Here is a 14727-nt window from a genome sequence, read left to right on the forward strand (position 1 = left end):
TTGTATTTATTATGTAAAAGTTATATTACGGAAGGATCTTATCTGAGTGATACTAATAATTATGGATTAAATTAGAACAATTTAAAATTTAGGGACTGATTTAAAATCTGATCGTAATTTGAGGACCTCTAGTGCAAATAATGTTTTTAAGATGTGTGCATTATCCATTACTTTTGTTATTGGGCCAAGCCCAGCACGTTTAATTTATTCCGACAAGATCTTGTGATCTAAGATACAAGAAAACATGGGTCAAAAACTCAAAATCTTTGTCTGAATCACACTTGGCAAAACTTTAAGAGCACCCCTCAATTTTCACTAACACCACACCCCTTTCTCACATAAATTCTTTAATGTCCAGTAGTAAGAATCGAGAGTGCTCCGATTAAAAAAAGCAAAAAAACAAAAATGGCTACGCACTGACTCAAGCTGCATTGCTTAATATAAAAACCTTAGCTTTTTTACCTTCACTTTCCCCTCTTTTGCTCTCTCTCTCTCTTAGGGATTGAAGAACAGTAGCTTAGCAGCCACACATTTCCCCTCTTTTGAACCTTCCCCCTCCTAAAGAAAAATGGATTAATAATTCAAAATCTCCACTGGATTAGTCGTATTAGGTCAGTTTATCACTCCATTTCCCTTTGAATCAAGTCAGGTAAATTTCCTCTTTACTTTTTTATTCCTTTCTTTTCGTTTTCATTTTCTCTCCAGATCGGCACTATTTTCTTTTAAATTTGTTGAATTTTTTATGCTTCTGGAATCCCATGTCTTGAACTGTTAAATTTCGTGTTTTTATTTGCTTTGTGCTGATTGTGCTTTTTTAGAGGGTTTGGTGGGTTTTTTTCTTGGTTTAGGGTTTAGGATCTAGGGGTTGGTGGTGTGTTTTATGTGAAATTGAAGCTTGTTAAATCACTGGTGAGAGCATTTACTTCTTTAATGTAAAATTATATGCTTCTCTGTATTTAGGCTTTCTAGGGTTAAGCTGGATCTCTCTCTCACTTTATATCTGTTTCTCTTTTGTCTTTAAGGCTTATTTGTAGGATTCGTGTAGGGTTTGAAATGGGGTTTGTTTTCTATTTATTGCAATAAAGGTATATTTACTATGAACATAATAATGCTGAAATTGTAAGTGATAGTTGTATTAAATTAAATTTGGGAACTTATGTTTAAGTGGTCCTTATTGAGTCGAGCCATTTAGAATGGGGAAGTAGAGAAAAGTAGGAATGAATTTGGATTTTCTGAAAATCATTATCTTCCAACATGGAGCTTAGATCATTTGTGGTCTTTCTTTTGGGAAAGTGTTATTGTTGTGAGAGGATTACTAGAAGTCTGTTTCATGTTGTAATATTTGTTGTTTGAGGATGAAAACTTGTTCTGATCCAAGGTAAACTTGCTTCTTTTGGAATTTGTTGATGGATATTAACGAAGGAATAGTATCATAGTTGTGGAACCGAGTTAGAAATATATGTAGAAAAAAAATTCACAGGATTGTCAACCGGAGTCAGTCTTTTTAGTGGATGGAACTGTTATTCATGGCGTGTTTTTTGTTTTTACTTTTCCTGTTGTCCACTCAATAGTGCTACTTTTCTTTTAGAAAATGGGTCTAGTAGGATCGTAATGGGAAATTTTGTTTAGTGACTTGGTAGTTCTGCTAACCTTTTCCACAGTATCTCTATTTTATGCTGTGACTTGTCGCTGGTGAGCGAGTGAGGGATCAGATAGGGATAACTTGAGATGCCGCTTTCTTTCCCTTTTTTTATTTATTTAGTGTGAAGGATCGCAGCTCACTTTAGTATAAAATATTTGGCTTTGATGTGACTAGACGTACCCCCATTCTGTGTTGTGGCTAATAAGTACAACTTGTACAATGGATCAAGTGATTTCAAGCAGCAGATTCTCCCGAAACCCTGTCCCTTCTTGTGAATACTGAAACATTAAATGCTCATCTTTTGTAAGTATCCATGTGGTCTGAATACTGCAAAATTTTGAAGGATGTGTAGCCATGTCTTAATTGACTTTGTTTCTTACCGTGAAAGTGTGGAAAGGAAATGTTAATAAGGGTAGAAAGTGTCATTAATGAGTAATCCGATCCTTTTGTTTTTTATCATGAAAGTGTTGGTTGCTAAGGAATCCATTAAATGGTTCTTACAGTGGATTACAAATGTAGTTGTCGACATTCTTGATATACATGTATTCAAGTTGTAGTATTTTGCCATGGTTTTGCTTATAACTATGCAAGTCCTCTAATTTTGTTGCTCTTTACTTCATTTTCATCAAATTATATTGCTGTGCTTTATTGGTAACTTGTTATCGGTGTTACAGGCAATGTTCAATTATTTGAAAGAGAAAAGATATGTTTGGTTATGTCAGACTTTATCTTTCTTGTTATTCAATTTCTTACTTTTTGTTTTGCTGATGTCTTTCTCTTTCAGTTTTTATGCCATGGAAGATACAAAGTCAGTTGCAACACTCATAGGCTCGACAGCCTCCAAGATACAGCAGCTTCAAAAAGCATTTGCTGAACTTGAAAGTCAGCGTGCTCTAACACTTAATCTAAGATGGAAAGAACTTGAGGAACATTTCAGTGGTCTTGAGAAGTCCTTGAAGAGACGCTTCCATGAGTTGGAAGACCAAGAAAAGGAATTCGAGACAAAAACAAGGAAAGCTCGAGAAATGCTACAGAAGCGTGAAGCAGCTGTTGTAGCTAAAGAACAATCCTCATTGGTGAGGTTACAAGAAAAGAGAGATGCTGCTGTTTTTGCCATTACTAATGCTTTAGAGAAGCACAGGAAATTATCATCTGGGCAGCCTGCTGATAATGGAGATAATGGTGAACTCTTAGTTGAGGAGAAACAACCTGAGGATATCAAAAGTTCTTTCGAGAATGGAAATCTCGAGGTGAAATCTTATCCTCAATTGGTAAAACTATGTGAAGAAATGGACTCTGAAGGACTACAGAAGTTTATTTCAGATAATCGTAAGAACCTTGCTGCTCTGAAAGAGGAAATTCCTTGGGCGTTGAAAGCTGCAGCAAGTCCAGCTCGCTTGGTCCTGGAATCGTTGGAAGGATTTTACCCTTCAGAAGTTGATGGAAAGAAAGATGCAAACCTATTGGGGCTTAGGCGAACTTGTATTATGTTGATGGAATGTCTTAGTGTCTTGCTTTCTAATCTGGATATGGTTTCTGTTTTGGCTTTGATCTCTGAAGATATTAAGGAACAAGCAAACCTAATTGCCGAGGAATGGAAACCAAAGCTGGATGCTCTTGACATGGATGCGAGTAATGGTAACTCATTGGAAGCTCATGCTTTTCTGCAACTTATCGATACATTTGGTATTGCTTCTGGTTTCAACGAAGAAGAACTTTCAAGGCTGATACCAATGGTCTCTCGTCGGCGACAAGCAGCTGATCTCTGCCGTTCCCTTGGTTTATCTGAGAAAATGCCAGGTTTGTTCATTATCAACTTACACTAGCACAAGTAACCTGGTTAATTTATGGTGCACGTTGTTAATTTGTACATTAACTTTTATTTATCATTTAGGTGTAATTGAAGTTCTGGTGAAAAATGGAAGGCAGATTGATGCAGTTAACCTGGCTTTTGCATTCGAGCTAACAGAGCAGTTTTCACCCGTACCATTACTGAAATCCTACGTGAAGGAGGCTAGAAAAGCTTCTTCACCTGTAAAGCCTGGAAATGCCTCTCCCACTGCTCAGGTGTGTTATTTATTGGTTTGCCTACTACTGGCCAAATATATTTCGGTTTGCTATTAAGTTATAATGTCAAATTTAGCCTTAAAGGTTTACATCTTTTGTCAATTTGACTTTTATTCTTTTTTTGAGCTAAATTTGACTCCTTCAATCTTTTGAAAAGAGTCAAATTTGATCATCAATATTTTGAAAGAGTCGAAATGATGTTTTTAATGAGAATACTAACTAAAATGTTAAATTTTTAAACACAACAGCCTGCATGACAATCCACGTGAACACAATGCTAATTTTTTTGAATTTTTATGAACTTTTTGTATTTTTAATTTAAATTTAAATTTTTATAAATTTTAAATTATTTATTGATGTGACAGAGAAAGCAAATGATGTTATGTTAGCATGATGTGCACATGGATTGCCATGCGAAGTTGCCGCACTAACCACGTTAAAAAGTAATGTTTTAGTCATCGTTTTCGTTAAAGAAAAAGCAATTTGACTCTTTTTTTAAAGATTAAGGGTCAAATTTAGTTTAAAAAAAGAATAAGGGCCACATTGACAGAAAATGTAAATGTTTTGAGTGCTAAATTTGAAGCCGATTGGACCAGCTTTCTGGCTAGTTTACCCATTCTTACACCCTTGTGTCTTGCCTGAGCAATATGATTTGGCCAGTTGTGTTTTTGCATTCTCGAAAATGAATCACGTACTTGCTTCTGTGTTTTCAGACTGAAGTTAGTGAACGGGAATTGACTGCTCTTAAGGCTGTGATTAAGTGCATTGAAGAACATAATCTAGAGGAGCAATACCCTGTCGATCCACTTCAGAAACGAGTTCTCCTGTTAGAGAAAGCAAAAGCAGACAAGAAAAGGGCAACCGAAGTTGCAAAGCCTCAACCCAAGAGGCCTCGTGCTAATGGTGCCGGATATGGTCCTCGAGTCACTAATATAGCTGCTGACAAAACATTTTATCCCAGAGTCACTGACAGGTACATGCAGTACGTGTATGACAGACCCTATGTTTACGCCGGACCTGCTGACAACCACAGCCACTCTCTTCTTGCTTCTGCTACCTACAACTTCTCTCCTAGTCATGGGAACTACTTCGGAAACGGGTACCAGTATCAGACTCCGTATCTTCACTAATTCCCAAAAATGGCATAAAGGTAACTATGATCCTCTCACTTTAGCGGTTAGCTTTAACCTTTCAGGTGCAGTGTATGAATGGATTTAGTATTTAAAAAAAAAAAAACAAAAAATGGAAAAAAAAAAGTGCTGTTTAATTTTAATCTGGTGTAGACGAAGATATTTTGATCCTCTAATATATATGCACTCTCTTTTATATGTATATCCGTTGTTTTATTATTTTATATTTTGTTCTTTTCTCCTAGTTTTGTATGGATTGTGGAAGTTGCACAGGTAAGTGTTTGGTATGCTACATGGTGTATTCTAACAGGATAATATTCTTATCCTATATATACACACAACAATGGCTAGCTCGGGTTGGGGTTCATCCTTTTTTATCGGAACGACAATGCAGCACATTTTTGTGGTTAATCGCTTTATCTCTTTAGAATACTCTCGCAATGAGGGATGTTGGTAAAAAAAAAAAGAAAAAAAAAAGAAAAACCAGCTCAGATCTACAAAGGCCCAAATACCAAGTATAGACAAGCAGCTGGATCAGTCCACTGCGTCAGTCTAACACCAATCCAGTTCACCACCTCATAACACCAACAACAGCAAACTTTTTTTTTTTTTACAACTTGCACGGTGATTATATTATTAGTAAATTTATATCTTAAATTTAGAAGGTTACAAAATATTTATTAAATGATTTAAATTTTTTTATTTAAGTTAATTATTCAAAACCTTTTTATTTAAATTATTGGGTTAACTTGTTTTTAAAGGTTTAATTAGCGGTTCTAAGTGACTATTCAATGATTAATACGGTTGATTAATATTTATCGATGCGTAGAAAAATATATGTTAGATTTAAATTGCGATTTAACGATCAGTGTTAGAAATTGAAAAAAAAATTGTTTGCATTTTAGTTTCTAGTTTCGTAATATTTAAAATTATTTATTTAAAAAAAATTAAAGTGTATAAAAAAAAGAAAAGAAAATGAGAGCTTTCAATTAGTGCAACAGTATGAACAAAAAAGGTCCTACATTTAAATAGTCAAATAACTTAATTTTTTTGAAATTTAGTGATTAAAACATAAATTTAGATGTAGTTTATTATTATTATTATTATTATTATTATTATTATTAATTTTTACGAGTTGCACACTCTTAGCTAGAATAAATTACTACCACAGCTATTAGTAAATAATTCAGATCAAACGTTGAAGTTGAGCAAACTAATTTTTGACCAGCAGAATATATAAAAAAGGCAGTGGCAAAATTGAAGTGATAAAACTAATAACCAAAGAAATCTATAATATGTGTGCAATATTTGGTGCAATGGATATGGATAGGGGATGATAAGATTTATACATTCTCCTATCCAATAAAAATATTCTATGTTGACACCTCATCTTTCTTAAACCACAATTTTCCCAGAATTAGATACTCTTTGCCTTCATATCCTCTCATTTTACCTTGGCTTCTATTACTTGTATATTTTCTACTTCCAAGTTTCTCCTTCTTGAGTTCCCTTTGATCTTCAATGGCTACTACTTCTCCAATGGCAAGTCGGCTGAAGAGCAGTTTTACATCATCTCTTACAAGAAAACTAGTTGTCCCAAAGGGAATTTCCGGAGCCCCATTTATATTCTCACCCGGCAAGACCCGAACTCCCTGTTTCACTGTCAAAGCTGTTCAATCAGACAAGGTAAGCAAATGGTCGTAAACCCATTTATGGGATAAAATGTATAGTGTACGTATCTGTGTTAGAAAGGAGTTAGATTGTATTTTACTTTCTTTACTCTAAAAATGATTGCAATTTTTAATATAATAGATTAGTATACTCTTTCATTTATTGTACAAAAATTAATTTATCCATTCTTGAAAGAAAAATACAATCCAGCTTCCCCATAAATGATGAATTAAGGGGTTTTTTTTTTTCTTTTTTTGCAGCCAACATTTCAAGTAATTCAACCCATTAATGGTGACCCATTCATTGGAAGTCTAGAGACACCAATCACATCAAGTCCTTTAATTGCTTGGTACTTATCCAACCTTCCAGCTTATAGAACAGCAGTGAACCCACTTCTAAGAGGCATAGAAGTTGGTTTAGCCCATGGTTTCCTCTTAGTAGGTCCATTTGTCAAAGCTGGTCCTTTAAGGAACACAGCTGTTGCAGGTCAAGCTGGTTCATTAGCAGCTGCTGGTTTAGTTATAATCCTAAGCATTTGCTTAACCATGTATGGTGTTGCATCATTCAATGAAAGTGAACCTTCTACAGCTCCAAGCTTAACCTTGACTGGGAGAAAGAAGGAGCCTGATCAGTTACAAACAGCTGAAGGATGGGCTAAGTTTAGCGGAGGTTTCTTTTTTGGTGGAATCTCTGGTGTTATTTGGGCTTATTTTCTTCTTTATGTACTTGACCTTCCTTACTACGTTAAATAAGACCATCGTCTTTATGCTTTTTAAGTAATTGTAAATCAAGTGATTGTCACTTTTCTCTTATGTTTAATGATCATTTTATTGCATCAACTTAAGTTTTTATTTCAATGCCATAATTAATTGCTAAGTGATAGGAATAAAAGTACCGTAAAGTTTTTGTATTAATAGTCAAATTGTATTTTGTCATTTTACTAAAAAATGGGCAGAACTTAAGTTTCTATTTCAATGCCATAATTAATTGTTAAGTCATAGGGATAAAAGTATCATAAAGACTTTTGTATTAATAGTCAGATTGTATTTTGTCCTTTTACTAAAAAATGGGCAGACTAGTCTTTATACATTAAATTAAAGAGTAAATCAATCCTTTTTGTTAAAAATTTTACCTATTTCTACTTTATTATAATGTATAGGGATCAGTTTTTAATAGTAGAAATGGATAAAATATTTAACAAAAGGACCAAATTTACTTTTCGATCTAAGATACAGGACTAATGTACATATTTTTTAAGTAAAAAAAGATAAAATTTGGAACATTTTGAACCAATGGTGGAAGCACATCAAAGCATAATAAAGCCCTCGATGGTACCAACATGCCACGTGTTTTACAGAATATCTTGAAAGTAACTTATTAAACTACACTTTGATGATTTGTATGACGGTATAAACCAAGGGGTAAGGAGGGGCTTGTTCCCCTTGCAAATAGTTAAATTGCTCTTTAGGTCCTCCCAAAATTGAAAGATTTAGTTTTGACCTCTTTAACCTTTGATTAAATGGAAAATTTATAATTTTAGCTCCTTTTTGAAAAATTAATAATTCAATTTAAAATTTTTTAACTTTGCCTCCAAATTTTATAATCTTTATCTCCCCCTTAAACAAAATTTCTATTGGTATAAACTTTAGAGAAACTTCACATTAGAAAATCCCCTGCTTCTGATTCTGTTATCATTGCTTCACATACATACATAGCAAAGAAAAGATAGCAAGTTTAATTAGACATAGGAAAATTCTCTCTTTCCAGCCACCACATTTGCAAAACTTCATTGAAGTTCCAATGAAACCTTCAAATACCCATTAATCATGCAACCTTTCCAATACCAAAACTAAAAAGAAGAAGAAGAAATTAAAGACTAGTACTATTTAAGAAGGGCTTAAACAATAAACCATTATCAGAAAGAAGAGCAGCACAAGCAGGAGGCCTGGCGGCATCACCAGGCCAACATCACGACGAAGAAAGTTCAACTTGTTTTTGTAAATGCAAACCGAAGGTAAGCCATGCTTGAAGTGGACGAGGATGCTAAGCAAAAGCAGAGGCACTACAACGAAGACCAAATGCAAGATGAGGGTCCATTTGTTGCACTGGGACTTGTAGTTGAGAACTGATGGGATCAATATCAAAAGCAAAACGATTCAGGTAATGGATAATCAAAGCCCAAGCAAGTCCCATCAACATTGTAGCTTTTTTTGGCTAGGGTTTTTGACCTTGCTTCACCTCTTTTAGAAAAGATATTGTTGCTATTTGTAGAAAAGATTTCGTTTGGACATGTTAATCTTGGTCCAAATCCAAAGATTCACTCCATATTAGTTTTACTTTTAATATCCATCAAATCCATTTTCAATTTCTAACAATTTGAATTTATTCAACCCGGATTTTTAAAAATATGTTGTTTAAATAAGGTTAATGATTTTGCTAAAAGTTTTTACTTGGACACTATACGGTTTATAGAATTAAAATATTTTATTGACAGTCAACGCCTAATAATAAACTTCAATTTATCTCCTTCAACAATTATTAAATTATAAATTTATATATGATAAAATTTTACTTCGACCTTTAAAAATAAAAATATAATGATAAATTTAACTCTTAATGTTGTTAGCATGGTAACTTGTGTGTCAGTTCATGTGCACATCATGATAACATAACACCACTTGTTTTATATGTCACTTCAATAAATAATTCAAAAATTATAAAAAGTAAAAAACATATCAAAATTTAATTTTAAAAAATATAAAAAATTTTATAAAAATTTTAAAAAATTAGTATGAAGTACACACATATTATCACGCGGGCTGCCTTATTTAAAAAGTCAACATTTTAGTTGGTATTCTTGTTAAAAAGAACATTATTTCAACTATTTATCAAAAGATTGATTGTCAAATTTGACTCTTTTTAAAATGTTGAGGGTCAAGTTTAACTTAAAAGAAGAATAAGGATAAAATTGACAAAAAAATGTAAACGTTAAAAGGCTAAATTTGACATTATGCCAAAATAAAAAAAATATGTTTAATCTTATTTAAAAATAATAGAATCATAAACTAAAATATAATAAAATTATAATTTAACTTCTAAAAAAATTATAATTCAATTCTAATTGCTCAGAAATTTTCTAAATTCACTACTGTGACAATGTACAAATATTGACACAACTTTTTTTATAATTGAAAAAAGAAAATAAGATTGCTTATTAAACCAAAATTTTCATGTTTACGATATAATGCTTTTAACACTGAATAAGAAATTATTGACGATATTAACTCAACTTAATCTATAATTATTCTCTATATTTATATCATTTACTTGAGGTTTTGAAATTTTTTATATAAAATTTTTATAACGTTTAAACTTTATGCTAATTATAGATATTTAAAAATTTTGAACATATACATATATATTTTTTTCCATATACATTTTACTGAAAAATTATTAAAATTATTTTGGCATGAATAATAGCATTTTTGTTATTTTAATTCAATAGAGTGATAACAAATAACTAATTTTTTTAACATTAAATAAATTCTTATTTTTTTTGATATAATGTCTAGAGCTACTTATAGTCTCTCTCCAACACTTAAATAGAATAATAATGCGCTTCAGTGTATTTAAACTCACGTTTTTTTGTACTGACAACAATACTGATGTCAATCGAGTTAAGTCTCAATCAAAATTTTTTCTTTTTGAATATGAAAAATTAAGATATAAAACCTCTTCTTGTGCACAAAAAAGTTAAAAAGGTAACGGGTTGAGGCAAGTTATGTCTTTAAATATTAATTAAGGTTATATAATTATTATTATTTAATATATTATTTTATCAATTCAAGAAGAATAATTTTTGAATTATAATTTTATTTTCTTAAATGATCGCTCCCATCAATGTCACTAAACGCTGATCAACATTTCTCAAAAACTTTATAAGCTATGAGTTATTGGCTTGAAATTAAGTAATTAGTTTGAATGTTCCTCAAAAGAAAAAGTGACGCATTCATAATTGTCCACAAATTTTAGTTGGTACGAGTCTTGAAACCGAACGTGTAGGAAGGGTTACTTTCTCAACGTATAGACTAAATCAATGTTTTTGATTATACTCCTTCGAGATTCCAGCCATTTATTTCAATTTCAACATCTTTTTCAATATTTTAAGAAAAATAAAAATGTGACCTACTTGACCAAGTCCATTTTAAATTTTATACTATGTAACTAGTATTTTCTTATATATATATAATATGATTTATATTATATAAAAATTAAATATTGATATTGAAAAAATATTGTTAAGTTGTTTATATTTAAAAACTATTAATTTCATCTCATTTTACTTAAAAATAAAATAATAATAAATTAAAACTTATACGTTCTTACTAGATATTATACATCTTTTGAGTTAATATAATTTTGTCTCATTTTACCCCCAAGCAAAAAAAAAAACATTAAATAAGAACGTGATATGTTTTTACCAAATGTCTAATAAAGCTATCAAAGCCCTTCAAAATAAATACTAATTTTAGTTCAAAATAAATACCAATAGAGCTAAATTTTTTAGAATCTCAAAGTTAGACAATAAAAAAAAGAATTTTGAGTTTTTTGAACTAAAATTAAAGATAAACAAGAAATTAATTAAAAGCTGAATATTATAATTAATGAAAATCAAATCTTATCAAACTTCCAATCCAAAAGTGTAGGTTCCATCCAACTATAATTCTGAAGGTAGGCTTAAAAATCAATCTCTCATACTCAAATACTTGGTCTACTTATTCAAAAAAGTTGCAAAAAGAATAATTCTCTTGATACAATTGATTCAAAGCAAGCATTCAAAAATTTATGTACTACGAAAAATTTTAACAAAATTAAATGAAAACTAAAACAATAATAATCATATTAATCACAAAAATCTCTCCTCACATCTAAACTCTACATTGTCCTTAATGTAGAACAAAGTAGATTGCTTACACAAGAAATAAAAAGAAAAATCCCCTGATTTGTAAGCAACCTGGACCGGAATAGTCTAGAGTGATGGTGGACAAATAGGTGGCATCGTTCGATGCTTCATCTTCAACAGACACGTTGAATTTAATGGTCACACCTTTTTAAAATTAATCTCCTACCTAGAAATTAAACTTCTTCACTAAAAACACCTAAGAATTGAAAACAAAATAAACTAAGTGAAAGAAAGTAAAAAAGTAGAATAAAAAATAAATAAAGCATTTGGGTTGCCTCCTAATAGCATAACTATTTATTGTTGTTTTGCTCAACGGAGTCATGAAACATTTCAGTTATCCAAATGAATAGGGCGATCCAAACAAAAGCTAATAAGACAGATCAATTTCATCCTCATGGAAGATTTTCAATCTATGACCATTCACTTTGAAAATTTTATTCAAATCCAAACTTTTAATTTCGACTGCACTATAAGAAAATACATTAGTAACAACAAATAGACCAATCCATCGAAAACGAATCTTATCAGGCATGATCTTCAATTTAGAATTATATAGCAACACTTTTTGACCAATCTCAAACTATTTCCTAAGAAACATGTTGTCATGAAACAACTTGGATTTCTTTTTGTAAATTCTCGAATTCTCGTAAGCATCCAACCGTAATTCCTCCAATTCCTGCAATTGCAATAACCTTGACATCCTAACTTTGTCTAGGTCCATATTGCATCGTTGAATCGCCTAATAGGCTTTATGCTCGATTTCTACAGGTAAGTGACATACTTTACCAAAAACTAACTGGTAAGGAGGCATTCCTATAGGAGTTTATTAAGCTGTGCGGTAAGCCCAAAGAGCGTTCTCTAAACGAAGGCTCTAATCCTTCCTACCCAAATTCACTGTTTTTTCCAAGATGGATTTAACTTATCTATTAGAAACTTTAGCTTAAGGGTGATAGGCGGTGGCTACTTGATGATTCATTCTATATTTATTCATCAAAGCTTCAACCGATCTATTGCAAAGGTGAGTTCCTTGATCGTTGACAATTGCTCTTGGAGTCCAAACCTATTAAAGATGTTAGCCTTGACAATACCTACAATAACTTGGGAGTCATCAGTTTCGGTGGCTTTAGCTTCCACCCATTTTGATACATAATCCATAACAAAGAGTATATAAGAAAAACCATAATATGAGGGAAAAGGACCCATAAAATCAATACCCCATACATCAAATATTTCACAAATAAGAATTGGAACTTGAGACATTTCATTCTTGCATGTCAGTGCTCCTACTCTTTGACATCTCTTACAACTTTTGCAAAACTGATAAGCATATTTAAACAAAGATTTCCAGTATAAACAACTATCTAAAATTTTCCTAACGATCCATCTAGGTTCAAAATGTCCACCATAAGCATAATCATAGTAAAAGGCTAAAACATATTGGAATTTATTTTTAGGCACACATCAACTAATTACTTGATCGAAACAAAATTTCCATCAGTATGGATCGTCCCACACATAATACCTGGACTCACTTTTTATCTTGGCTCTCCTAGGCTTACTAAGACTATGAGGCAAATTTCTTGTAACTAAATAATTGACCATATCTGTGTATGAAGGAATCATACTTTTGATTTGGAACCAATGCTCATCTTGAAAGTTGTCATTGAAAGGTAGATAATCTTTGTCCTTTATCAATCTACTAAGTGGTTTGCAACAGAATTCTCCACTCTCTTTTGGTCCATGATCTTCATTTTAAATTCTTGAAGAAACAAAATCCACTTTATTAGCCTTGGCTTTGAATCTTTTTTTGACAATAGGTACTTCAAAGCTGCATGATCAGAATACATAACAACCTCTGAACCAAACACATAAGATCTATATTTATCTAAAGCAAAAACTATTAGAATATACCCCATACCTTACCCATACCTTGGAAAGGTCAAAGTTATGGGCACCAAATATTTATTTAGTGCTGGGCATGGGATAATAGCAATTTTTGGTCCCTCAGTGAATAAGGACTTTGCAAGGTGGCCCTTGAACCTCAACTATAAATAGGCCAACCATTGCTCATTCTCATCATCCCACATTTGCCATTCTCTACTTAAGGCATTGTTCTCTCTCCCTATTTGTAAAGTTTCACTTGTATTTTGGAATGAAATATATTTGGTAGTGCCCGAGGACGTAGGCAAGATTTGCTGAACCTCTTTAAAATTCTGGTGTTCTTTACTATTTAATGTTCATATTTTGTGAGTGTGATTGTAGTGATTTATTGTGCTATTAAATTATGATAGAGGGATATTCTGGCTAGGAAAGACTTGGTACTTAAGTGATCCTCGTGATTCACTTCTCTTTCCTGGGAATTGAACTTAGTGTGATTTTTTAGTATAATAATTTTACTCTTTCACACGCTTCCGCGCAATAATTGGTATCAGAGCCAGATTTGTACTTGAAGAATACGACTGTTTACGGTACTATTCACGTATACAGTACTATTCACGTATATGACACTATTTACGTATACGGTACTGTTCACGTATACAGTAATTGAGATTGAGGAGAAAAATGGCAATAGCATCGTCATCAGCAAAGACTACTGTGACAAATACAAAATTTGAAGTAGAGAAATTTGACGGTACCAATAATTTTGGTATGTGGCAATGTGAGATCCTGGATGTCTTATGTCAGCAAGAGCTAGATATAGCCCTTGAAGAAAAACCTGACAAGATGGATGACAAGGAGTGGGCCAAGATCAATAGACAGACGTGTGGTACAATCCGCCTATGTTTGGCCAAAGAGCAGAAGTACCCTGTCATGAGGGAGACATCAGCGAAGAAGTTATGGGACACACTGGAAGAAAAGTTTCTAACGAAAAGTCTTGAGAATAGGCTTTATATGAAAAAGAAACTTTATCGATTCACGTATGCACCCGGTATGTCGATGAATGACCATGTAAACTCATTCAATAAAATTTTAGCAGACTTGCTAAATTTGGATGAGAAATTTGAAGATAAAGACAAGGTATTATTGTTGTTGAATTCCCTTCCTAATGAATATGATCATCTTACCACCACATTGCTTCATGGGAAGGACACGATCACATTTGATGCAGTCTGTAGTGCGTTGTATAGATCTGAGACTCGAAAGAAAGATAAAAGAGATCACAGAGATGTAACAGCAGAAGTCTTAACAGTAAGAGGTCGTTCACACAGCAGCAAATCTGGTAGAAGGGGAAAGTCCAAAGGGAGACCCGCCAA

The 14727-nt window shown here is 32.4% G+C and overlaps 2 protein-coding genes across 2 annotated transcripts; both read left to right on the forward strand.

Annotated features, from left to right (window-relative positions):
- Positions 1-374: 374 nt before the first annotated feature.
- LOC107934000 (FRIGIDA-like protein 3) lies at positions 375-5041 on the forward strand. Its single transcript, XM_016866326.2, has 4 exons — positions 375-649; positions 2427-3442; positions 3537-3709; positions 4423-5041. Exons 2-4 carry the CDS (start codon positions 2437-2439, stop codon positions 4837-4839), a joined length of 1596 nt encoding a protein of 531 aa, XP_016721815.1. The 5' UTR covers positions 375-649; positions 2427-2436; the 3' UTR covers positions 4840-5041.
- Positions 5042-6050: 1009 nt separating this feature from the next.
- Positions 6051-7349, forward strand: LOC107933978 (photosystem I reaction center subunit XI, chloroplastic). The gene is made up of 2 exons (XM_016866303.2): positions 6051-6525; positions 6771-7349. Exons 1-2 carry the CDS (start codon positions 6361-6363, stop codon positions 7260-7262), a joined length of 657 nt encoding a protein of 218 aa, XP_016721792.1. The 5' UTR covers positions 6051-6360; the 3' UTR covers positions 7263-7349.
- The last annotated feature ends 7378 nt before the right edge of the window (positions 7350-14727 follow it).

Source organism: Gossypium hirsutum, chromosome A07 (genome assembly GCF_007990345.1).
Source record: "Gossypium hirsutum isolate 1008001.06 chromosome A07, Gossypium_hirsutum_v2.1, whole genome shotgun sequence".
In the NCBI taxonomy this organism is placed as follows: domain Eukaryota; kingdom Viridiplantae; phylum Streptophyta; class Magnoliopsida; order Malvales; family Malvaceae; genus Gossypium; species Gossypium hirsutum.